At 40.5% G+C, this 26,552-nt stretch overlaps 2 protein-coding genes across 6 annotated transcripts; both read right to left on the bottom strand.

The window, feature by feature from the left end:
- Nucleotides 1-1,877: 1,877 nt before the first annotated feature.
- On the bottom strand, nucleotides 1,878-19,609 carry larp4ab (La ribonucleoprotein 4Ab; the record flags this gene model as incomplete). Of its 5 annotated transcripts, none has more annotated exons than XM_079511493.1 (16): nucleotides 1,878-5,704; nucleotides 7,448-7,613; nucleotides 8,238-8,374; nucleotides 8,482-8,643; nucleotides 8,734-8,785; nucleotides 9,343-9,576; nucleotides 10,317-10,358; nucleotides 10,627-10,730; nucleotides 10,939-11,181; nucleotides 13,104-13,157; nucleotides 13,727-13,837; nucleotides 14,045-14,148; nucleotides 14,789-14,925; nucleotides 16,528-16,768; nucleotides 17,081-17,216; nucleotides 19,152-19,609. In XM_079511493.1, the coding sequence occupies 16 exons, from the start codon at nucleotides 19,152-19,154 to the stop codon at nucleotides 5,327-5,329; spliced, it is 2,304 nt and encodes a 767-aa protein (XP_079367619.1). In that variant the 3' UTR covers nucleotides 1,878-5,326. The 5 variants fall into 5 exon arrangements, with proteins under 5 accessions (XP_079367619.1, XP_079367622.1, XP_079367618.1 ...); XM_079511496.1 differs by lacking the exon at nucleotides 19,152-19,609 and adding an exon at nucleotides 17,707-17,862; XM_079511492.1 differs by lacking the exon at nucleotides 19,152-19,609 and having other exon boundaries at nucleotides 17,081-17,222.
- Nucleotides 19,610-21,253: 1,644 nt separating this feature from the next.
- pfdn5 (prefoldin 5) lies at nucleotides 21,254-26,362 on the bottom strand. The gene is made up of 6 exons (XM_079511383.1): nucleotides 26,221-26,362; nucleotides 25,753-25,855; nucleotides 23,393-23,424; nucleotides 22,785-22,859; nucleotides 22,411-22,516; nucleotides 21,254-21,940 (listed from the first exon to the last, which is right to left on the bottom strand). The coding sequence occupies exons 1-6, from the start codon at nucleotides 26,284-26,286 to the stop codon at nucleotides 21,855-21,857; spliced, it is 468 nt and encodes a 155-aa protein (XP_079367509.1). The 5' UTR covers nucleotides 26,287-26,362; the 3' UTR covers nucleotides 21,254-21,854.
- Between the last annotated feature and the right edge of the window lie 190 nt (nucleotides 26,363-26,552).

Raw genomic sequence — 26,552 nt, 5'->3', positions numbered from 1 at the left:
CATGCATGGGAAAAATATACATGGGAAGGATGTGTGAATAGTATGAATACTGTTTTATGCTGTCATAAAATCAGCCTGGATTGTTTTTATTACATTCTTGTACATTTACTTTTGCAACGGTTACATAATGTTCTGATTAATACTGTATAGCAGCTTGTCTACATCTGATACTGTATGTGACAAATTCTCTATACAACTGCATAAGAATAGTCATCTAGGATCATAGGTAAACAAAGAACTCTAGTCTAAACAGTAAAATCAATATTCAATAATTTAAAGTACTTTGAAACTATACTATACACACTATAGCATTGTTTACCCAAAGACTAGGCTGGGAGATTTCAATTGGATTGCCAAAATGTTGTTTTTGCATATTATTATTTCATTCTTTTTTGGGGGCCACCAGTATGTCAAGTGGCCAGTCCAGGCCTGGTTCTGGATAAGTATATCATCTGAATATCCTCTGCTAAGAAAAGCAAGCATTATATTACATTTGATAATAGATCGCATATATGCCTTGTGTGTGTAATATTGGGAATAGAGGGTATGCGTGTGACATCATCATCATACGCGGAAGTTATGTGGGAACACCTACCGAGTGGCAAAAAAAACTACTTTTTGGCCTTGACAGCCCATACATCCAAATAGAAAAGTCCTATCTGATTGCATTAAACAATGTTAAATGATGTTAAACTCACTTTGCCACTCACTTTATGCATGCGCATACCCTATAGGGTTGTCTGGTTCTGGTTATTCTTTAAAAAAAATCACACCCGTGTGAAGTGAGTGCTGCAACTCTACCCACAGGGAACGCGCCCAGAGGGCCGGCCCAGTTCTGGCAAGCCGCCCAGAGTCCGAAATGGTTGAGAAATGACAGAGTTACCGTGTGGGGGTCCCCAGGGGGTCGCTCTACTGTACTGTACTGTAACTGTACTGTACTGTACCCTTAGAGTATATATTAATAGAGACGGCACCCGTAGGAAACCCTGTGGCGAAATGGACATAGTGGCCGAATTTGGTATTGCAGCTTATTGGGGCCAAGGCTGGTCCGTTGACTATCATTGCGCACGTTCATGATGACACGTGAACGCTGTTTCATACGTGGACGCGTGCAATGGTAGTCAACGGCCAGCGCGTTCACGATTTGGCCCAATCCATCCCAGAATGCACTCTGTTCCTACCTGGAAGGAGGAGTGAAATCGCCTCATGCGTTTTTGAGCAACTTAATGCAAGTGGATGGGAGGGGAAATCCGGTGCCGTATACTCTAAGACTGTACCCCACTGTACTGTACTGTACTGTCACACCCAAAATCATATACAGTTAATATGTGTGTGAGTGTTAGGCTGCACAACAGTGACATTTGGTGGTGAAAACCAACCAGCGCTATTTTCGTGCTCAGACGGATGGACACAGCCAGCCAGCCAGGGACCCAGGGAGACACAAAGCTGTCTATAGGAGTGGTTGCACCACTCAAAAATATAAACACACACACACACACACACACACACACACACACTCTTAATCCAGAGCCACTGTAATTAAATAATCAAGAACAAAAACATGGTAATACATCATATACATAAAAATAGTCATCATGAATCATATACATAGAAACTATGCATATAAACTATACTATATAAAAAAAAAATATATATATATATATATGATTCAGCTGTATCATCTCACAAAACTCGACCTTGAAGTACATATTTAGGTGATCATGTTGCAGTGCTCCACCCGTCTCCATTTTGACATTTGCTCGTGTGGTCAATGCAGCATTCCCTGAGGTAAAAATACATCCCTGTTACTTGCTCTTTCATTGCATCTTCCTTGTGTCAGCATCAGAAACTTGTCTTAACAAAACATGAAACAAAGATCTGTTTAAAAAATAAAGTTTTATTATCATACATCAGGCTCAATGATACAATATTCACCAAACAATACACCAGTTTGCTGACATTGAAATCCCAGGTTTGCTCGTCATCATTGTAATGATCTCATGGACTCTCTACGACTGAAATTGCATTGGGTACACTAATAGCTCAAATTTAAACATGCACAACAATAGAAAGACACAAACACGCCAACAGCTTCACTCAAACTAATACAGCCTTTACAGCCTCACCTAGAATAAACCTTCAGCATATTAATAGTATAATAGGATTCGTTAACAGAGCTAGAAGCTGAGAATGCAGAGTGTAACAAAACCAACAAACAGCTTTGTCTAGTGTGACACATAATCAATGTGCATTATTGTTTCAGTTGCATAAAATGAAGTTATGCACTATAATAACTTAAGGCACTACTAGTTTGGTTTGGCCTAACGGTTTCCTGTAGTTTCTGTGGGACAGACAACAGAAGCAATCTCATTCTCGTACATCTGCACATATCACATGACACTTAAAGGGTCAGCACGAGACAATTGAACTTCTGAACACGGGACACAAAACACATAGAAGCAAAGTTCTTGCAAGCACAACATCCCAAACACAAATCTAATGCAAACTACATTGTTGGTGTATTATCCCATCCCCCCAATAACATTATATATCAAACACTTCACTCATCCTTTAGCCTACCTGCACCACAAAGATGATTCATGCAGAGGAAATAAAATGACACATTTTAATTCAATTTCGGCAAACCTGTTGAAAACCATGTGTCACTGTATATTGTTTTCAAGACCATTTAAACCTAAAGTTAGTGCATTTCAAATCCATGACCACAAGCTGCTCATTGTTTAGACACTAGTGGATGGTAAAAATATAAATCAAATTCAGGCCCAGGGCGTAGGTAAACAGCTATCATTTCCGAAATCACATAATAAATGAATAGAATAAAACATATCACAGAAACAAAACACTAAAGAATCAAATTAAGAACTTGAAATAAGAAAAGTAAATGAAATACTAAATTCAGAAAAGAAATAACCTGTTAATGTCACTGAAAAGAAATTCTACTGTACAAAGACATTCAAAATCAGCCACAAAAGTGGTCTTCCCTCTAACAGAAGTACATTCATCATAAGTCTTGGTGTCCAAACAAAAAGAGATTGTTGAAACAAGAATCTTATTCTTAATGATCAAAGCCAAGCCACTGGCTATGGACGCAACAATCTTGTGCTCCAGGAAGTGATAGATGTGTTTTAGAAAAAGTGGATACTGTTGGAAGTTTCAGATTGTCTTTTAGCATGACTGATTTTAGCCAAGAAGGTTAACAAAGTCACTGAATAATGTTAACACTGCAATAACATAACACCTGATGTGTCAGTGGATGCTACAACTACTACTCATTCGGTTATTAAATGTTTTTTTTAAATAACCCAGTTGTCAATATCCAGTGGAAATTAATTTAAGTTGATCCAAACTGAAATATAAAATAAAGTATCCTTCCAATACTTATGGGAGATTTTCCGATAGAAGGTACAAACATGAAGGTTAAAAAGTGGCCACATTTGAATCATGTTTCCAAATATATTGTCCATTATAAAAGGTAGCTTTCCTTCAAATTTTAGTAACACACCCGTCTTGAGTGTCCTTTGCACTTACTCTTAATGTGAAATAAACACCCAACAGGTCATGTTTTGTCCTACAACTTCATCACCCAGAGACACCTCTCTGCACACAAATACATAATCATACTTTAGACTTACACACTGAATCACTATGCAATGAAGAACAGTTAAATGACTCCAGAAAAACACCATCCGTGCCATGTTCACTCAGGCGTCAAAATTACTAACGCTAACTCCTGCTCACAATTTCTTTAGGAACATTGTCAGCAAAGCAGACCTTTTAAAACCGAGTTACAGTAAGAATTACAGTATTTACAAGTATCAACGACCGGTACACACAACACCCTAGTCAACAATTATTTAGACCTAAAATAAACTTAAGGAGAAGCCTTCCCATCGCCAAGAACACTAAAAGGTTATAGTAGCAAATCTGACCAAAACTGGAACTCTGATTAGATCTGTATTACTATGCCAACAACAGGATCTAGTAAAAGAAAGGAAGACTATGTTTAGTCCTTACGCTGATTACAATTTACTGTACAAATGGAGCCATGTCTGCTACTCCTAGGCAAAAAGTAATTAAAATCAAATGAAGAAAATGTAAGAAAATAAAATGTTTGACCAACAAAGAGAAGAATGCCATTAAACCAAACTTCAAAGCTATCTAACGCACAACCATTGGCCAAGTATGCCAATGTTTGTATCTAAAATCATCCAGAAAGACAATTGCAGATGTGATTTTTACAGTTTGTTAATTTTTTTTGTTGAGAAATAATAATTTCTCACACACACACACACACACACACACACACACACACACACACACACACACACACACACACACACACACACACACACACACACACACACACACACACACACACACACACACACACACACACACACACACACACACACACACACACACACACACACACACACACACACACACACACACACACAATAATTAAAATCATTAATGTCCCTTGCAGTGTTGCATACTGACAGACCTTGCTAGGCAATCTTTCACTGTACATAGCATTACAGCACACATTTGTTCTTGTTCTTCAAAGCTCATATTTTCACTTATGTCATACAATTACTTATTTAGCATATTAATTGTAAATATTAAATGAAATATAATTACTTTACGTTTTCAGCATTCCTAGGATACGGTGTATATATATATATATATATATTGTTTCAACCAAGCCGACAATTCTGTGCTATAAGACTGTATGCACCCTTTTGTTCCCCAAAATTATTCTCACTTGCATTCTTCCCAAAAAGGTGGTGTGGTGTGACCAGGCATGCAAATATCGCTTTTGGGTGAAAATCACCGTTTGGAATCCAAAATAGGTGATTTGAGAAGATTTGAGGAGAGATTAATGGTTTGTGGCTCCCTTGGCCTAATTTTTAACAAAGTGAAACTGAAAACCATTAACTGTGGAATAAGTACCGATCTCTCGATCGTCCGTTTAGGTGGTGAGTACCTTTTACGTTGTGTTGAGCAAGCCACTCTCTCTCTCTCTCTCTCAATCAACAAATGCAAGTTGAGGTTTGATTTGCCTGCTATTTGTTACATGAACAATCCTTCTTTGAACATGGATAAGATCGCAAACAATAGACCACACAGACCCCCCCACCCCATCTTGTCAAGTTTTTACACCTCTGCCCTGTTTGCATGCCTGTTTGACAACTTCACAAAGTTATCTTGCAATACACACACTGTATATTTATCTTTTATAAATATATCTATATACACATATGTACACACAAATATATATTTGTTTTTAATTGTTCTTTTTCATTTATTTTGGTGACCTGGGGGGAATGTTCTGTTCCTTCCCGCTGCGCCTGGGTCCTCTCTGTGGCGAGAACCACCGGCCAGAGGTCTGGCCTCTCTGGTTCTCCCGGATCTTCAGGCCGGCCCCTCCAGCTCTGGCTGGGCCGTTGCCCCCACGGTATGAGCCAAGGGGGTTACGAGGGGGTCGGCTGTCTCTTGGTTTCTCTGGCCTGTCATTAGTGTGGTTGGAGGTGGTTACAGAGTCCTCTACCTTGTTCACTCCAAGCTCTCGCAGGGGCTGATTGGCTGAGGACGCAGGCGGAGTGGGAGAGGGTGTCTGTATTACTGGTGGGTCCTTGGCTGGCCGCTGACAGATCTCTGCATAGCTCAGCTTCCTTGGCTCCTAAGTGAATTAGCAGTGGAAAGAGAGTAAATGAACCGTATGCAGACTAAATATAAAGATCATGTTATACAATATGCCAAACAGACCCATGAAAAATACTCATTTGTTAGATGGTGGTTGTTTAAAGTGTAGACAAACAAGCTTGTGACTAGAAGATCAGTTTTACATCCCAGAGTGGCTAAATAAATCTGAATGTGGACGTAAATAAGCAACACCTCTCCTCAAACATAATCATTACCTCATCAAATGCATTGGCAATATCAAATATTGGATGACCAATTTCTAACAGCAAAATATTGACAAATATGCATTGCCAATAATCAAATATTGGATGACCAATGTCTAACAGCCTTTTGTCGACAATTTTGACAAAAGGGAGATTTTAGTGGATCTTAAGGCTTTAAAGCACCAAAAGCACTCCTTGCCATCTCCCTTGTCAGCAAATCCCTGTGACCATGTCAAAATTGGTATCGGACCGATGTAAAAGAAAATCCGATATTTATCTCACATAATGATACATTAATAATGTGATCGTTGAATGGCTTTGTATTTGCAAAGCAGCCAGTATGCCCGTCTCTTTCCTTTTTGGGAGAATAGCAGCTATCGGCCCTCCCTCTTCACACAAGCTTGTATCTCACACTGCAGTAGAGGGCAGCACAGGTCCATAAAATTGGACCCAGTCAGAAACGGAGCCGAGAAGGATTTGACTGTTTGGAACTGGTCCGACCAAAACGGCGCTGATCCAATCCGATCCGATATAGATCCGGACCCATAGTGTGTTCTCTGCAATATTATATGCTTTAACATGACATGAGACTGCTCTCTATGAGCGACTGCACCCCGCCTCTCGAGGCAGCGGAGGGTTGCAAACTTGCATAGGCTAATATTAGTGCATTTTAGCGCATCAACATTCTTACCAGAGCTGTTGACAATCACAACAAAACTGTCCCACATTGCATTAGGAAACCCCCAATGTGGTAAACGTGTAGAGCACCTACAGTACACGGTTACAGGTATGGCATTTAAGACATACCTGTTACATAGTAGTAATACTAAAATATACAGTTTTTAATTGCTTGTAATGTTAACACCATTAATTGGATAAATACAATTCAGAAAAAAACTATATACACACTATAATACACATTCAATGTAGGACTTTACAAAAAGGAAATATGTGACCCATGTCAAAATCTATAAGTGAATACGTCGATGGCAGCATGTGTAGATACAAGTCATATTCTCCAACTATTTTGCACCGCAAATCCATACTGACAGCATTCATTTGTGTATACGATCTGAGACTTGACGTCAAATCTCATGTCAAGTCTCAGATCGTGTACAATCACTTTTCTTTTGCAAGCTCTTTGATATAAAAAGCACCATTGAAAATATACACTGCAGACAGAAAATAAAAGACAAATGACCTAAGCAGATTTAAAATAGTTCCTTAGTGTAGAATCCATGGGAATCTGTGAGCATAACTTAGGCTGTTCCAAGAGATCTAGGGCTCCATTTTCGTCACCACTAAACCCCTTATCCCTAAACATCTTTCCCTTTTTTTACTTTGAATAGTTAAAATGGCCAGTCTACAAGCTCACAATGTGTCAATGTAGATTGGCTAGTTGAACTATTCAAAAATGTTTTTCAAAATAGTAAAAAAAAAAGGCAAAGAAGTTTAGGAATAAGGGGTTTAGCGGTGACGAAAATGGAGCCCATAGTCCCAAAGAAGGAAGGTCTCACCTGAGCTGCTGATGTGACAAAAGGGACAGCTGCTGTAGAAATGGGCTGGCTGCAGAGGAGTGGCTTCGTTATGAGAGAAGGTTCAGAAGGTGCCATAGGCTGCGATGGAGAGGAGATGGTCTCTTTTGGAACAGAAGGCTCAGCTATATCCACCTTCTTTACCTCACTGAATCAACACAGGAACACAACAAAAACAATGTTATTAACCCATTTAGACCGTAGGACGTGTGGAAACGTCATAGCTAATCCAACCGATGGATTGAGAGTACACGTCCTAGCGCATTTTCATTGATATCAAACGAGAGAAAAATATTCAGATTTTTTTTCTTTTTTTGGGGGGTTGGCCTCTCCTTCTGCACCATACTCCTTGCTGTTCGTGCATGCGCGTTGCCGTTCACTCCCCTGTTTACAGCTCAGAAAGAATGCCTCGTATCTCCTAATCTAGGGAGCTCTCCGTGGTTTTGACCAGATGGATATACTAAACTCTTCATTTCTGACTTCAACATGCCTCTCGTTCAAAATATGAAAGCGAGGGATTATTCAGCGACTTTATCGTAATCATAGCGAGGTAAGCAAGCAACATTATTCCTCCCGGTTTTTGTACGGAACGGAAGGGGGGGGCTTTCAAAGTAAAAGCTGCCATATCTGCGCGGCACCCCGAGCTGCTATTTTGAAAGAAATCCCGGCGCACAGTGAAATCCTCAGTGTTCATTTAATTCTCGAGTGCGTGTAAAAACCCATTTTGGACCATTGCACTTGCTCTTGGTTAGGGGAGGAAATGCATGCATACCTTGGCACTGGTGGCACTACTATAAGTGATGTCACGGGAGTTGATATTGGAGCTGTTGTTGTGGGGTTTGGCGTGCTCTGATCAGCTTCTGGGACTTGAGCGGCAGGAGTGTCATTCTTCACTTCTTTATTCTCAGACTGGAAGCGGAAACATTTGAAACGCATTACTTTGAGGTGAGAGCCATTGTTTGCAGGTATTGGGGCTATAATGAAGTGTTGGGTACAAGCCAAGAGTTTTGTCTTACCTTTTCAGACACCTTGATGCCACGCACAACATCTGACAGCCGTGTCTCCAGGACGGATTCTCCCTGTGTACTGACCACACACCCAGGCAACGGGGGGAAGTTGGAAGCTGCCAGGTCAAACTTCGGTGGCAGTACCTTGACCTCGGTCTGAGGGACAGGCTTCTACAAATCAGTATATTTTGGTAAATTAAAAACTAGCTTTAGCACAACTCAAACAAAGGAAAGGAGTTCGGAGTGGTGAAATCTACTGACCATCAAACGCTCATCCTCTCTCCTCCTCCTCATTCCTCGGTAGCTTCCTCTCCTTAAAAAATAAAAAAAAACTCAATCAAGATGATTTCTCTCTTAGCTCACAATGTTTACCTTTCGCCAGAAACGTTAACATGTCGGGAGCGAAGTGAGACAGTCACAAATGACAATCACATCCAAACCTCGGATGGATCAGAAAAACCATGGACAGCACACATAGTTTCAGAGGTATGAGGCATTGAAAATCCTACTTTGAACGGAGGTCTATGGGGGCCGTGATGGAGGTGACAGTGTCGTTGCCTAGCAACCGTACCAATGTTAAAAGCTGATTTTCTGCTAAACCGTTCCATATTTGATATATAGGTTTAGGTACGAACATGTACGTAGCTGGCAGATAACGTCCCTGGGGGAGGGGTATGAATATGTACGTAGATGGCAATAAAATAGTTAATGTTCACTGGGCTAAGTGAAAATACTACCTAGCCTATTATATATTTGGGATAAGAGTCTGCAAAATTCCATTATGCCACATTATACTTTTGCTCAATATTCACTGCTAAGTCACATTTCTGGTTGGTGTTTTAATGGCATTTAATGTGCAAGTTTGCCCACCTGCCCCGTCCAGCCATGCTCAGATCTCCATTGGGTATGGTAGTTAGTGGAAGGGTGTCTTTAAGGGTCAAGGAGGGGGTACAGACTGGCTCTGGGGTTGTGCCAACCATAACCCCTGTTGTGTTGGGGGACTGGGGGCTAGAAGGCCCAGGCAGATTATCCATCAGAGGGACAGGGGCTACAGATGGAGAAGGGGTCACATCACCAAGCCTGGGGTTGGTCTTCACATGGTTCCTGGGAAGAGTAAATCCACGTTAGTCATAATAGTACAAGTCAGCTTCACAAGCAAGCAATACTGTACATGTTCATTTTCCATGGCTATTTAAAGCAACAATCCCCTATGTCTGCACTTCAAGTGTCCAATCCAGTATCAGAAATAACCATTACTTTACCTAAATTCCCCATTAGCAGAGTACAGAGAACAACTCAAACCACTGCAGATGAGCTTGCTGTATCATACAGACAGACTAGTATAATTGTTTTTTTTGCCTAGCATTGCTGTCATGGCCGTACCTTAAAGTTACCTTTAGCTAAAAAATAATCACTATGTGCTTCTAGCCGCATTTTGATCACGGCATCACAACTAAACATTAGGTTATGTAGGTAACCCCGTGTTTTGACTATTCGGTGATATCTTTTCTGCCTAGTCGGGCCGAAATGAATAGGCCGAAAATGTATTTTTAGCCATTTTTGGCAGAATATTTTCCATTGTCCATTTGACTTTGTTTTACAGCATTGTTCTGCAGGAGTCTAGTCGTCTCTAGAACAAACAACTGGAGCAATCAGCACCATGTTTATCGTTTACATTTTATCTGCCTAATGTACTGTAATCTCAGCATCACTTCAAGTCTCCTGAAAAAGTAATGAATGAATGAATGAATGAATGAATGAATTAACTAAATGTTGAGAGAATAATGGCCATGTATGTATCAAAGATTTGATCATTTATACATCAAAGATTTGATCATTTATACCTGGAGGCACTGAGTACATTCTTTCTGGAATATAGGGGGACACTGTAGGAGAGGGAGGGTACAGAGTCAACTGGATATCAATACGATAAGAACAAAAGGTGTTCCTAATTTCTTTACCAACATTATCCACTACATTACATTGCCCGATATAATGCACATCTGACCATATCTATCCGAGTCACAAATAAACCAAGATTGGTGCCATTGGTGCTATTTTGTGTGTCCTGATGGCTGCTTGGCGCTAAATTATTTTCCGCAAGGACAAATAAAGCATCCATCACTGAGGGCTCTTGATACTATGTATACGTACTGGGTCCTGTTGAAGGGTCGCCCAACACTCATGGAGTTGGAGCCCACTTTGTAGGTCCCAGGGCTGCTGTAACCATTCACAAAACCACTGTTGGGGAATGGTGCCTGGATGAGAGATGGACAAGGCAGAGTCTAAATAGCAAATACACACTTAGCATAAGAAAGATCAGGAGAGAATATCTCTATAACAATGCAGATTTGAATATTATTTATTTCTTAACTTTACATTCTCAGAATAGATTACTTCTGACTGCCATCTAGAATGGATAAAATGCATATATGCTTAGATTACTTTCTACTCCTAGGTTCTTACCAGTGGTGTCTCAAAGTAGGGTGTGACTGATGCGTTCCAAGAAGGAGCCACCAGCGGGTACACAGGATACTGCTGCTGCTGCGGCTGCTGTTGCTGCTGCTGCTGAGAGTTATACACTTGCTGCATGTACATTGATGATGACCCATACTGTGACTGTGGCTGGGAATTCTGGTTGTACACACTGGAGTCCACATTTCGGTAGCCGTTTTTAGCAAAGAAGGTGTTGATGGCCTTAATACGAGCCTAGACAGAGAACAAGACAATAAAGTAAGTTAAAAAATAAAGTTTTTGGGGGGGTTATATCAATTCAATTTTCAATTCAAATGAGCTTTATTGGCATGAGAAAACATACGTTAACATTGCCAACGCAAGTGTCAAAATATAATAAAAACTGTTGAAAATTGGAAAAGTACATACAGTTGGAGGGGGTACAATGGGTACATCATTGTGTAAACAGAGCTATGTCACATTGCATCGTTATATACACGTTATACAGGGTATAGAAGATGTACCACCGACATCGAAACTACTTGCACCTTCAATAAAAAGGTTGAAATCGTCACAAGCTGCTCCACTGCCTTTCCTTACTGCTGTTGTTCCTGTGATGCACCAGACCTGACTTAGCTTTCCTTGGTTTGAGACGTGGTGACATGCACTCTCTTCCCAAGTAATGAATGATATAGCTCTGTCATATAGCTCTGTCCCCTCAGATCTCATAATCTCACGGTCATGAGGCCATAATACACTGCACTGACAGGAGAGGAGAGGTTTAGGAGGAATGGTGAAAAGGAGGAGTAGAAGAGAAAGACAGTAAAGAAGGTAGAACAAAATGAGAGATGGAGAAAGATGTAGAATTCCTCCCGGCCAGCCACAGTGCACATGGGTCCTTCCAAGCGCGATACTGATCATCACCGGGGCTTAGAAGTCAGATACTCAGAACCACTAACACTGTTACTTTCGTTTTTAATTAGCTGAGGAAGGCTTGACGCCGAAACGCATCCGTGTTTGCTGTGTCTGTCAACCGTGCGCATATACATTAAAGACTAAGTACCAGAATCACTTCGGACTTCAGAGTGCCGGCCATTACTTTCTTACTGTAAATCTTTGTGAGCCGTGCACCCGGCTCACAATTAGGACTGAATAGGAACCACGCCTCAGACAAATTGGAGCCCAGATGAAAGGGGACGCTTTATCAAACTAACTCTAAGGTCAATGTCACAGTATGATAGAGATATGGTGGATGAATGTTTGAGAAAAAAAGAACAGAGACTGCTAAATTACTTCCTACCTTATCAATCCTTGTGTAACCAACCAGCTCAAGGTCACTCCCTCCCCTGTGGCTCTAACAACAATTTATCCTGCTCCAACATACACGTCATCACTGTGCTGAAAATTAACTGCCACTGTGGCATTTGCTGGACTCCAAGCCCACCTCTGACAGGAAAATGTGGCAGCCAAAGTGGCAACAGAGATTGTTTGCCAAGTGGAAGGACAAAACAAGTCATTCCACTGTGTCTACGTTCCATTTAAAAGTCTATTTCCAACTGTGAACAAGATTACTGAATGTACTCTTGACACAAATTCTCGTTTGATCATTTGACTTGACATCCTTATTTATAATTGCCTTGTGAGCGGACAGTGGTTGTCCCAAACGCAACATTCCCATTTATTAAACATAACATGCCTATTAGGAGAAAATCAAGTCTTGCACATGTCACCGATGGTGTCATGTCACACTCTGACATCACTCTGTGATATCACAAGCTCACAACAGGTTACACATATATGGAGACTATTCTGGTGCATGGAGTGATGTGCAGAGTGGAATGTCAGTCAGTTCAGTGGATCTCCAAAAAATAGAAATAAATCTGCAAATCTCCATATACGAGTGGACCCTGATGTAATCAATATGATGTCATAGTACTGATGTGACATAGAATGGCCTAAACCTAAACCATGGACTCCATATTTGGAATAGTCTAACAACAGGTACAACGGTTATTGGGGAATAACCGTTGTACCTGTGCATTGTTCCCAACTTGGGTGGGCCACCAAGTAGGCCAAAATCGCTTATGATGATGATTAGATTGTGACATCTAACAAACTTAATCCAGACTCAATGATAACCCACATTAGGCCTAATGAACCCAAATCTGTGTACTCACCATGATTGGTTTTCCCTGAAACATTTTCACTTCTTCTCTTAGGTATCTGTAAGCCTACAAAAAGAAAGATATTGTTGCGATTAAAGGGATCATTCACTTTCGAACATGTTTGGGGTCATTTTATTGTCTACTCTTGCTTGTGTAAGTATTTACATATTTGATATTCATTCAGGCTATTGTAACTTCTGCATTAGAAGGACAATATCACTCACCAGATTATTTCCCCACCCAATGAATACAAGGTTCAAGGTTCAACATGGTGAAAATGGATTTTTGAAGTTACAATGGGTTTGTATAGGAAGGGGGTGTGTCAGATAAATAAAATTAATATCAAAATATTATAAATATCCAGCCAGAGTAGATGATAAAATGACTACAAACGTTTTGAAGTGAAATATCCCTTTAAATGTTACAATAATTGAATTCAATGGTTTACCAATAAATACATACCGGTAGTACAGTATTACAGTATATAAATGTTGTAATAATTAGATGAATTAAAGGTTCAGGGTGACACTGTAGCAATCTATTTGTAAACAATGAGATAAACAGTGATGATATTCAACAAAATATATACGATGCAATAAAACAGTTAACCAAATGTGATGAATAAGTAGCAATACCTGTTGTGCATCTGTATCCGATTGGAATGTTATGTACCAATTGTTGTTATGCGCAAATTCAACACTTATCACTTTCGGGCAATTGTCATTCCTAAAAAGGGCCCGGACTTCCTGTAGAAAGAGTTTTGATACAAACGCATGTAAGACAGGAACAGTGTTTGACATCTATTTGAGGCATGAGATAATGACCACAGCTAGTGAATCGTCCAAGTTTCAGTAGTTAGTTGACTGAACAACTACAAAGACATGCAAGGAGAATCAGCTGGACACATGAGTCACATAGGATTGTTTTGGTCTTGCAGTGTGGGCTCTATGTACCTCAACTGGTGTGCTCTCCGGAACCTCTCTCAGAATAATTATGCAGCGCTTGTGACTGGGCCGAACCTTCTCCCCCGTGTCATCAACTTGTACCATTGGAGAGGCTGCAACAGTAAAAGCACCAAGACTATTTAACCATCAACTGTGTCATTCTACCCAGAGCCATAGAGTAAGACAGAGTTACGACAACTCTGTTCACTTCATGGGGCCAGGCTCTTCTACATAGACTTCTATTGAATGGGGACAAACGGAAGTTTACGGAATGCATTGGAGTCTATGGGCTGAACCACATGACCAGGCTGTTTTCTGCCTCCTCAATGTCGTAACTCTGTCTTACTCTATGGCTCTGATTCTACCTTGTATCAACTGTATCATTCTACCTACTGCATATTAATGTCAAACTAAGCTGAACTTCACGGCTAATTAAATCCAATTGAAACAGCTCATTCTTTAAGTGTCCATCTTATCTTTGCGTTTACGCTATAGCATACAGTAGTTTATTGTCATTGTAACTCAATACAGCTAAATAAAAGTAAGCCATGTGGGCCATAGGGCTGAGCCTATCTCCTGTTTCTGTAGCATGATGCAGGTAGATATACAAGTACACCCCTTAATCTGGACATGACACTAGTATGTCCCTGCTAAATAAATTACCTCACATAAATATTGGAACTGAAACCAAAGGAGACTTTTTAAAAGACTTAAAATATTATTCATATTTTGGCAAACCCCAAAACCCTGTACCTCGTAGAATATCCAGAATAAGGTCCATGTCTGTGGTGAGGACCTTTATGTCCTCCATGCAGGCGATGGTCCAGATGGGAACAAACTGATCACTGTCCATTTGGGAGATCAGATACAGGTCTTTGGACAGGTTCTCTCTGCACAAGAAACATTTCACAGTGTCAAGTTTGTCAACCACAAATTACTTGCCCCTACAGCATACAGGCTACAATACAGTACTCTCACGCAAAAAGGTAGTGTCAAATATATTTTAAAACAAAGGTTTGTAGTTATAAAGTTAAATATATACATTCTAATAGTAATCATCTCCCGGTCTCTCCAGCTCTTAAATTAATAAACAGAAAATACTTTTTCCCGGTGGGTTGGCCATTTCATCCAATCAAGAAAAAAAGACCCATTATCAACTTCAAATATATTGTATAGTGTTCCAGTTCAATTTTTTTGCTCGCTTCTTTGTATTATCACTTACAATTTCACTTGTTCATATAATATCCTGAATTAGTTCTGTCTCCCATTTGCATCAAATTGGAATTCAGACCTGAAAATGTATCTGTTTACTAAAGAGCTGGAGAGACAGGGAGAGCCTGTTACTGAACAAATACTTGTATTGTGTATAACAATGACTACTATGAGAATTTTTTTTGCACTATTCTCTGCACCTAGTTGGTGTGTGAAATTCCCAGATCAGCAGTTTCTGAAATACCATGCCACATTCAATGTCACTTGAATCACCTTTCTTCATTCTGATGCTTCTACACTACAGGCCTAAACAATTTGTGCAGGATCTGACCAAAATACGATGCTATATATAGTATATATTGGCGTCCTTATTTAACACTTATGATGCTGCCAGAGTTTTTCAAAATAAAGGCGCTAGAGTGCCAAGCAGATGGGCAGATTTTACTCTGAAAAGCCCCACCTTTCCTTTTCCCCCTAAACCGGGAGGTATAATCTTCCATTACTACCTAGCGCTGTCAAGTCTCATCTCTCTTTAGAAGCATTTATATTCCCAACGAGATGCTTGGTTAAGTCAGAAATTAGGACAGAACATAGGTGTTCTGATCAAAACCATGGACAGCGATGTTTTGCGTATGCGCATAACATGTCCAGGGGCGCTGAACAAGGCGTTGCCTAGCAACGAGAGCTGTCAAAATAAATTACAGCGATCCAGTTTTATTTTTATTTTTTTTGCTACTCACCAACACAAAGGCGGGTTGTGTTATTTTCACCGGAGGAAAAATATTCTCTATGAGGCAATTCTCTGGGCAATATCGGTAGAAGGCGCAGTGGAGTAACTAAGTATTTTTTTTCCGGTGGAAACAAAATCCCCTTTTGGCCAAAAAGTACAGTTTATACGTGTGGTGGGGGGCTCAGAGTGCGTGAAGTAGGCTTTCTAATGACACAACCCGCCTTTGTTTTGGTGAGTAGCAAAAACGTTATTTTTATTTACGCTAAAGAGGAGAGGCTGGTCTGCATTCATGCGAGCGGCGGAAGTTGAGAGTAACATAGCTCTAGCTCTAGATGATGTGTACAGAAATTAAAGTACAATACAATATAACACTCATAGGGAGACATAAGGGAGTATTTGAAACTGAGCAGTGCGATCCCGTTTTATATAATAAAAAAGGACCTAAAGACGCGTATTCACGTCCTTAGCACCCCACATTTTTATTGAGAGGACGTGTATACATGTTTTTAGCACAAAAGGTGTTAACTCTATCCATTGCTTCCTCACTCACCTTGAGAAGCAGAACTCCAGGCGTTTCTTCAGAGACTCCCTCAGGTTCTCCGCAGACAACGGAGCCTCCACAGACGCCTCCCCATCCATTGCTGGTGCAGTCGGCTGGTCAAAGAGGGGATAGCCTATCTCAGGCTGGCCATTCATGACACCCTCTGGAGGTACAAGGGCATTGCCCTCAGAGCCACCTGAATGCTCTGTGCTGTGTCCTTTGCCTCCAGAAGAGGGGGCCTCCGAGTAACCTGTGATCGAAGAACAAAGGAGGAACTTAACCGTAAAGGTTTAACAATGCTACTAACTGTATTAAATAAGACCTGAAGATCTGATCCAGGTATATGATTACTTCAATAGATCAAAGATTTTCATTGCATAAATCCAAAATAACAAGGATTTGATTTTCAGAGAGAACTACACGCGGGTAAAGACCTGTGGATTTGTCACAGGGGGTCATATCCATGCAGATTCTGATAAGAGTTACATGGATGTGAGGTTAGAGATATAACTTTATTATTATAAAGTTGATAAACATCCAATTCATGGAGATCAGGCCCTACCTTGAGTCATCTCAGCAGAAGGGGAGGTCTGAAGCCAGTGGGAGCCCTCTGTCCCCTCTGAGGTGTCGTGCTGGGGGGTAGGGATCTCTTGCCACACTTTGGCGTTTGGGTTCAAGCCTGCTCCCTTTGTGGTGACCTTCATAATTAGCATTTAGCAAACAACACAAAGACCTTGAGTTATTTGCTCTGTGGCATAATGTTGTAGCATAAAATGACAAATACAATACAATGATTTTCTTGTAACATCTTGTAAAATAACCTTACATGGTAACAATTACAACAATAGCAGGCTTTTCCTTTGCTTCCCTATTGGCATTTGGCAACCAGACGTTTTAAAAATAGTAAAGCTTTTAAAAGAGATAATCTGATTAGTATCAGTCACTCAAAACAAGTCTCCCTATTTAAACCTAGAACAAGTTGTATACCTACTAAGTTTGCCAGTGTCACCAAATTGAAACTTCTAATCAGTCTACTCTAGCCAATCTATGCATATTATAGGTATTTGAAATATATTATAGTATACAATTATGACCAACATGCAGTCACAAATTAATTTGTGGTGTGGATGCAACAAAACAAAAGCTAAGAGCAATTTCATGTGATTTCTATTAAAACGGATGACATACCTCAACAAATAATTGTGCCTATGCATTATGCTTTCCCCACACTTCAAGGCTTTAACACCGTCCACCAGCACCACATGAAATAAATGTATCAGTTATAGTCCTAGATCCGTCACACTGAAGTTTCCTACAGGTTCCAAGGTTCGCTTGAGACCGCATGACACCAGAAGCCATTGGTCTGAGGAGTCTTGTTACCAAAGTGAATTTGACCCCGCCTCAAGTCACATGTACTGGCACACCATCAATGGGGGTAAGAGCAGGTCTCAGTCTCATTGAGTAAAGTGAGGTGAATATGTATTCGACCAATGCTTCCTAGTCAACACATACGATGTACAAAAATAATATGAAGCTACAGATTATATATGAAAACGTGCGTACTACTAAGTAACTAAGCTAGTATAAAGCTACCTTCTATCTAACACAAGTTGTGTTGGCCTAAATCAGCAGCAGTCTTGTGTGAATAGGTTACGAACTGACGTCACTCAACTTTCCCCATTTGGCAGCACTAGTACAAGCAGAGAACAAGCACATGGTGACTGACTGATCCGCACTCCTTTTAATTGAAATGTATATGGTGGTCCTGCTAATGCTGAAATAAAGTAGTCATCAGTGGAACGCTACATAACTAACGTTAAATACTTTATTTATTATATATACTTCTGTTCAGCATTACAATAATCATGTAAAACATTAGAATAATTTTTGCCACGTGTTGACTTATATCCACATACACAACATTGGCACTGCAGTAAAAGTGGAGTGGTGTGAGACTTGGATAATGTTGGCGTTCAGTCACTTCAGTGAGTCACTTCATAGTAATAACCAAACCATCAACATACGGTTCTTCTTCAAACACCTGCCATTTAGCTCGCTATGCTAACAAGAAAGACCGGTTGAAACCGGCCGCTTTGACGTTTGCCAACAGTTGCCTGCGTGGTGGCTGGTGGTCAAGAAAACGTTCTAATATTAGAGTGATGGTTATAAATTAATGTACACGTTGGACCGGGTCAACGACCGGGGTTAAAAAAACATGGACCCCGATATAAACTTCCAACGGCTGCTGGTGTTCAGTCAGTCAGTCAGTATGACATTACTTCAGGGCTGCAGCTTTAGCTATCTCGGCTACACGAGCACAAGCACGAGGAGTGGTGCATGGTTTTACTTTCTAGTCGTACAGCCAGGCGGTGTCGCGCGTCGAGAATAGCCCCGATCTGCAAGCTCACAGCGCGGTGCGCGTGCGACGCGATGTGAGCTTGTAGATCGGGGCTATTGTCGAAGCGCGACACCGCCGCACGACCAAAGCAGGGTTGGTTGGAGCTGCTCAGCTTGCAATGCTTGGTGGGGGAGGAGGAAACAGGTTGTCGTTATAACAAGTTAGCTAACTGGCTAGCAGCTCCAATGCACGTACACTTCTACTACCGTCCACCACCGCCAGTAAACTCACTCACCATGCCGCTTTTAGACTCTCGGGCGTCCACTTCTTCCCCTGTTGTTCCTTCTCGGGTATAATAAAAGATCTCGCCGGATTATTTCTGCGGTGGTTGCCTGCTCCTCTAGTCCTCCTGACAGCACTGCACAAGATTGATACACCCGACCCGCCGCGTGTGTGTGCGTGCGTGCGCCGCAGGCAGCTCACCCTCCTCCACACAGCACAGCACAGCAGCTCACCTTCCTCCTCAAACGACCCGTGCCGTGTCGTGCCCGTCTAAAACAGCCTTTAATTTAACAAGCCGCTCGAGAGCCTCGCTCAAACTTGCTCATTTACCAGGTTCGTAATGCATTGCCAAAATGTGACTACCGTTAAACACTTTATGTTATGCACATCTAAAAATATAATCTAAATCTCTCTTAAGTCGAACGGCTCGTCAGTTCGCTCGCTGACAGGCAGCTTCCTTCCTTCCCCAGACAGACAATGTTACCGCCTCCATCCCCCTTTCCCTAGCAACAGCGCAACAACGCGCCAAGCGCCGCATAGCAACGGAACCAAGCAAGCGCAACACACAGCGACATGACAGACAGCCCAGGAGGAGTGAGTCGGCAGCATGGGCACGGCTGCAGCGGCAGCCGGGAGGGGAGAAGGACAGAGACAGAGCTCGTTTTATTTTATCGAGGGCAATTGTTTTAATAAAGTGGCCATTTGATTTGGCTGTTGGTAAACTTATCAGCACTGGAATGGCAATTGAAAATCTGATAATTTGGTATGATGGTAATTGGTAAGGTTAGCCTAAGATTTACTCTCGTAGTAGCTCGTGGCAGCGGTGGCCGAACGGATAGCGGCGCGGTCTAGATACCGGAAGGTTCCCAGTTCGAACCAGCCGTCCGACACGTTAAAATTACCACCGCTGAAATGCCCTTGAACAAGGCATCAACCACTACGATGAAATGTGTTCTATGAGCAGGGCCTGGCTGGAAACAAGTTCTTGAGCTTAGCCCAGATACCCTGGGTAAATATAGATTTCATTTCATTTCAGCTCATAGCTCTAATGCAGAGTGCAACGACAGCAAGAGCAGTAAGGCTATGGACCAGACTCAGAGCTACTCTCGTAGATGTATTTATCGATTCATCTACATCTACGAGTCTAAAATGCTCTAAATCTTAGGCTAGTAACCGGTAAGGTGTGTACCACTCTTTGCTAGTAGGCCTACTTTGCTATTAGTAATCATAATAAGGGAAGGGTGCAACAGTTAATCAAAAGTAATCGATTTAATCGATTATGAAAAGTAGGCTAATCGATTGACATGTGAGAATAAAACAAAGCTGATTAGCTGAGCTAAAGATGATTAACACGGGTAATCAATTTGTTATATTTTTTATATAAACTAAATAAAATAAATAATCACAATTATTCTAAAAAGTAATGCGATAGAATAATCGCTAAGAAATGTAATTCTAGATGCAGCCCTTATGATCAACTTCATATTTTGCTCAAGCTAAACTTTAGCCATATTATTTGTCACGTAAGGATATTACTGAATTACTCCCTAAAAATCAGATGGCTACAGTTGATTCAGAACGCTGCTGCTCAAGACCAAATACCAAGAAAGTGGAGCATATCAGTTCCTGTACTTAGTTCCCTACTGGCTCCCAGTGTCAGTTCAAAAATAAATATAAGCTGTTTGTCCCTAAATGTATTAGGGCCCAAATACATTTCTGATATTGTATGATATCAAACCATCCAATCTCTCAGGTCATCTGTGAAAGATCTGCTTTCTGTTCCTAAAACCAAAAATAAACCTGGGGATGCAGCATATCTTTTATGCACCACATATCTGGAACAAACTCCCAGTCTGCTGCCACACAATTTCTTTTAAAACAGAACCAAAGACCTTTTGGTTTGCCTTTGAGTTAGGATACCTTTCTCTTCTGCACTGTACATAACTATATCTTTTACTTTTGTTTTACGTCTGTTTATACAATGTTATTGTATAAATTGTGTTTCCTTTGCTTGATGTTAAATCACATTTAATTGCCTTAAATGTGCTGTACAAAAACTGCCTTGCCTATACTGTATATTAATCTGTTTTGTGTATGGAAAACACCTGCAACATCAATGAGACATGAACTTTATTAGTTTTAGGTATATACACAACACCTTAACATTAGTAAAACAAAGTAACTTGTCAGATATGAGGAAGAAGAAAGCAGAACAAAACAAAACACTACCCTTATCAGTGGGAAAGAAGCAAAAACTATCCTTATCTTAGACAGTAGACCATCAGCAGTAAAATAGTGCTGTCTATTAAGGGCACAAGCATGTTGTAAGGCGCCTTCCTGAAGGTTGTGACAGTGTATGAGGACATTCCATTAGCACCTACTGTACTAGTACTACAATTCTTAAATTTGAAGATTTTGCTTATTTTTAAGACCAATGATGATATCCAATTGTTTCCTACGCTGAATTTAACCTATCCACTTCATTGCATACCAATAGCATAGATAACTAACCAGTTTTGTACAGTCAGTAACTTTAGTTACATTGCATTATTCCTGGGTATTTGTATTATTCCTGGGTATTTATCCCCCTGTTAATATACAACACCACATAGATGGTAGATATTTACTGTAAAACAGAATTTCAAAAGGTTCCAGAGAATCACAAAGACATGTTGCAGATGTTCTGATTAAGCCGGACATGTTGCAGATGTTCTGATTAAGCCTTAGTAGCTCCTGCTGACTGTGATGCCTGCTGACTGTTTTGTAATTGCTGGAATTTCATGTTCATTACTTCCATCACAGCTGAAAAAACAAAACACAATGTTGCAGTTTGAGTTTGTTGCATTCATATTGGCCTAAAGATATACAGACTTGCAGACATATATAGGCACATTATCCTTTCATGTTTGTGTTGACTTCTAAAACTGGTTTTCCTCTTAACACATTTTGGGCGGGAACCCTTTTTGGTGTAGCTTTTGAAAAATAGCAGATCTACAAGCTCATAGCGCACCACCGAGTGGCACGCTACGAGCTTGTAGGTCTGCTATTTTTGAAAAATCGAAGAACCACTGACATAGAAACATAGCTTTTTCAGAAAACTGTCAGGATGTAGAAGACAGTAGGTCTTAAGTACATCTTGAACAATTTTGAAGAATGGAACATCTTCAGTCCAGTAAATGTTTTTAGAATTTCCAAGTATCAAATTATACATCTAGAAAAGGTATGAGCTTAAATATAAGGAAACAAACTACAATTAATTTAACCTTGCTTACCTTGTTTCATGGCATGTTTTTCCTGTAGAGGTGGCTGAATTTTCTCTATCTGCTTTGTGAGGAAGTCTATTTTGCGTTTGAAGAATTTCTTTGACTCTTCCACATTCTTCAGGGTCAGATGGTGAAGAGAAGAACAAACAGTTTCATTCCATTAAATAAGTTCCACTTATTAACATTTACTTATGTTAATACTAATTAATAATAAGTTAATACTAATACTTATGTATTAGTCAACACCAAAATCGTAAAGTTGCAAAAGATAAGACTCCTCAGTCAGTGTGTGCTTTCCATGCTTGAATACTGAGATTGATTATGCCCAACTAACATCTTCAAATGGCTTTGTAGGATTTCAAATCAACATCAAACGTATTTACCTTTTCAACATAGTATCCTGTTCCCACATCCACTAAAACATGATCCACGTCATTTAATGTTCCAGGGACATACATCTGAGAGGAAGTGATGCTAAGGATTATGTTGTATAATCTAAAAATATGTATAATCTAAATTATCTAATTCAAACCACAAAAGTAAATGCAAACATTGTCAATTTGTCAGGGAGAACAGCTGCAGCTGACAATATATTTAAAAGGCAAATGGGAAGATTTCCTGGACATTGACATTATAGATAGAATATCTAGACATTACACCTGGAGATTGTCTAGAGGTAAGCTAAGCAAGTGTCATAAGGTATCAACAGCAAAATACTATTGGATACTGAGATGGCATTTCCCCTTTCAATTTGGACACTGGTACTTATTTATTTTTCTTCATCAATGTGTCTATTTCCTTTGTTGAGTCTACTTGTTGGGGTCAAGTTATGTGGTTAAATTTGCTAACGTTTAATTGTTTAAATCGGTAATGCATGAAAAACAACCTTCTATAAAGACTTGGCTGAAACTTCAATGGACAACTATAAGTGTAGACTTCACTACACAGCTACTACAGTTCAAACCATGTGTTTTAACATTATTTAGGATACAGAGCTGGTGAGAGGCACGAGTACTTCTTTTCCTGTAAAGAGAGAAAAAACAAAATCAGTATGACTTCAACCTTAGAGTACAGCAAAAATGGCAGCTCTACAAGCTTGTGTCACTCAGTGAGCTTGTAGATGAGGTATTTTCAGCAAAGATTTGGTAGAGGGGAAAAGGAGGGGACAGACTATAGACCCTTGGGGGTCCCCCACTCCCCAGTAAACAACCGCCAAACCTCTGACAATACGCAACAGCACAAAATTGCAGAAGGCTTCACCAAAACAACTCAAACTTAAAAATTACAAAAATAGGGGGAAAAAAATTAAGGGGAGGGGCAACATACAATTTGTCTATAGAGCTCATGCCACATACTCCAAGTGTTCTCACGGCAATTATAGTGCTTTGAGTGGAAAATCTCTATATATTTACACCATTATGTTTAGTGTACACTCTGACTAAATCTCCCCCTTCTTATTCACAACTGAAGGTCAGGGCAAGTACGTGCATTTTAAAGAATCAATCTGCATTAAATAATGGCACAATATCTTTTCCACTCAATGAAAATGTTTGGTTTCACTAAACTTGGATTATGCAGCAGACTTGAACAGGGCCTTCATTGGTCCTTTTCTAACTTCAAAGGAATGACTAGCCCCTTTCGGGACCCTCGGTTACCTTTTCTGAATTTTCAACAGCGGTACCCTAGGGTCCCTCATCGGTTATTCCACCCTCCATAGGACGCAGATTTATATACTCTCTGTTTACGGAGACCTGCTCGGTCACTTGAGTGTTGGTGAGATGTTTCAAAGATGCATACAATAGCTTTAGGAGACCGCAGAAACGTGTGCGAAAAGGAGCTAATCAGAGTAGTATTTTTAATCTTTTTTTAAAGTTTTGGCTTCTCTGAAATTCTCTCTTCCTCACTTCCCATGTCCCGCCCATAGAGTATGAAGAAGGATAGAGACTGATCTGGTGCGAAGCTCCGCCCCCTCCGCTATTCATGTCAGTGGAAGTTGCTCAGTGGCGTTTTGAAGCACCCGGAAGGACCATCTCAAAACGTCTACTTCCGCATTGGACCACCAAATTTTGGTGGTCCAATGCGGAAGTGCAACAGAGCGCTCAATGTTAAAGCCCAGCTGCACGGGGTTTCCCGGTCATGAATCCACAGGTCCGCCTGTAGTCCCTCCTCTTACCACTAGGGCCCAGTGCTTCAACGTTGGAGTGCCTCACTGGCCCCTTGGTCCCGCCTCCCACGACACAACAGCATTATAAACATCCTGCATGTACGTGGTCGGCCAAACAGAGGCAGTAACTAGGACGTGCAGCTAGCCAGTCTCAGTGCGGGAGGCGGTACAATGGGAAGTCAACAAGGAAGTCAAGGAAGAGAGAGAAGTTCAGCAAAGCTAAATTTCAAAAAAAGATTAAAAATACATAACGGCAACTCCGATTAGCGCCTTTTCGCACACGTTTCTGCGGTCTCCTAAAGCCGTTGTATGCATCTTTGAATCATCTCACCAACACTCAAGCGACCGAGCAGGTCTCCGTGAACAGAGTAGGTAAATCTACGTCCTATGGAGAGTGGAATAACCGATGAGGGACCCTAGGGTACCGCCATCCAAAATTCAGAAAAGGTAACCGAGGGTTCCGAAAGGGGCTAAAGAATGACTTGACATGAGTCATTTTGGAGACGGCTGCTAGTTGTGTCATCTGTGCTACAAAGTAACTTTACCTGCGTTTCAATTGGTATGCAAGTGAGTAGCTATTGACAAAATGTTAATGTTGCAGAGGAGACGGTAAGGTTTTCATACACAATTTGAAAAACTTGCAATAAACATAATGCTGTGTACTGCCATGGTGTAACAAACGTGATCTCATATTTTTATCTAGAATCTGCAGTTCAGAAAGTTGTGTTACACTCCAAAAGCATTTGCTCAATATGCAATATATAGAGTAGGCCTACCTTGTTATAGGCATTTCAAATGTTATATAAAATCTGCAGTATTACATTTTACTACACTTTTGGTAGTCAGATTTAGCTTATTTCATGACACATTTTTCTCGTGGGACAGGAAAACATTGCACGTTGTACTGCCTGATTTCCATGTGTAAACGCAAAAGTACTCCTTATGGCTTTAAGAATTAATTATTCAAGGTACATACATAGTGTTAAATTCATACACCTTGATCAACGTCATCAACTGTACATCGGATATAACTGTTCAGTCTGTGGAAATCTCAAAGCAAATCATTCCAGACATTAAAACAACACAAACTGTTTTCTGGTATGGTATCCCAGTCCGGTCTTTGGTGGTTGGCTGCAAGAAGTAATGCTGGTCTAGTAAATAAATGATGTTTGTATTCAGTTTCTTACCTTCATTGGCTTTGTTCAAGACGTTTAAATTGTCTTTGGCTTCAACATACTTGGTTTGGACAACTTTAAGCTGACCTATCGAAGACGTCAAAAACTCAATTTCCTATAAAAGAGAAGATCACAGCATAACTATAGATTAGAATCAAATCAAGTAACACATCCATTGTCATGTAATGATCACATCCTACACCAAAACGTGGCACATAGAAAACGAATTCGGTAGCACATCAAATGATAAAAGGCAATCCTTTGTTAAAAATGCAATCAACAGTTACAAAATTCTAGGACCAAAATAATATGGATCTGCTGGAGACAAACATTTTCCGGGTGTGACCGGTCTGGTTAGCTTGCTACCGAGCCCCCTTTATCCATTATGCTAACGTTTACTACCCGACGTAACACATTTATATTCGCGTTGTCGCCCCCAACATTTCACACCCCATAAAATATATTATGAAGTTCATATACTTGATCAAGTTGGGATTTCAGTCCCTCTAGTTGAGGGAGAGAAAGCTCTGTGAGATTCACTGCCATGTTGAAAACGTGAAACAAAATGACCCCCCTGTCCTGTGTGCTAAAGTATTTCCGGGTTGAACTACCAACGATCAGGAACATATCGCCCCCCTCTGGGGATATTGGGAAGTGTTCTTAATCCTTGTCCTTGCTCAAGAATGCACCAGTGCCACTGCTGACATATCTACTAGGCTACTATTACTACTAGATATTCATTGTAGGGTTAAGAGCGAAAGGGTTAGGTGTGGAAAAAAGGTGTCAAGAAACCCTGTCAGATATCTTGACTT

Source organism: Electrona antarctica, assembly GCF_951216825.1.
Source record: "Electrona antarctica genome assembly, chromosome: 9".
Taxonomy (NCBI): Eukaryota; Metazoa; Chordata; class Actinopteri; order Myctophiformes; family Myctophidae; genus Electrona; species Electrona antarctica.
This window is presented reverse-complemented; position numbering and strand designations above follow the sequence as displayed.

Coding starts and splice junctions, on each gene's coding strand:
- pfdn5 (XM_079511383.1), bottom strand. CDS start 26,286: ATGGCAGTGAATCTCACAGAGCTTTCTCTCCCTCAACTAGAGGGACTG. Junction 22,860..23,392: donor TCGTGCCTCTCACCAGCTCT/GTATCCTAAATA, acceptor ACTTCCTCTCAG/ATGTATGTCCCTGGAACATT. Junction 22,517..22,784: donor CAGGATACTATGTTGAAAAG/GTAAATACGTTT, acceptor CTGACCCTGAAG/AATGTGGAAGAGTCAAAGAA.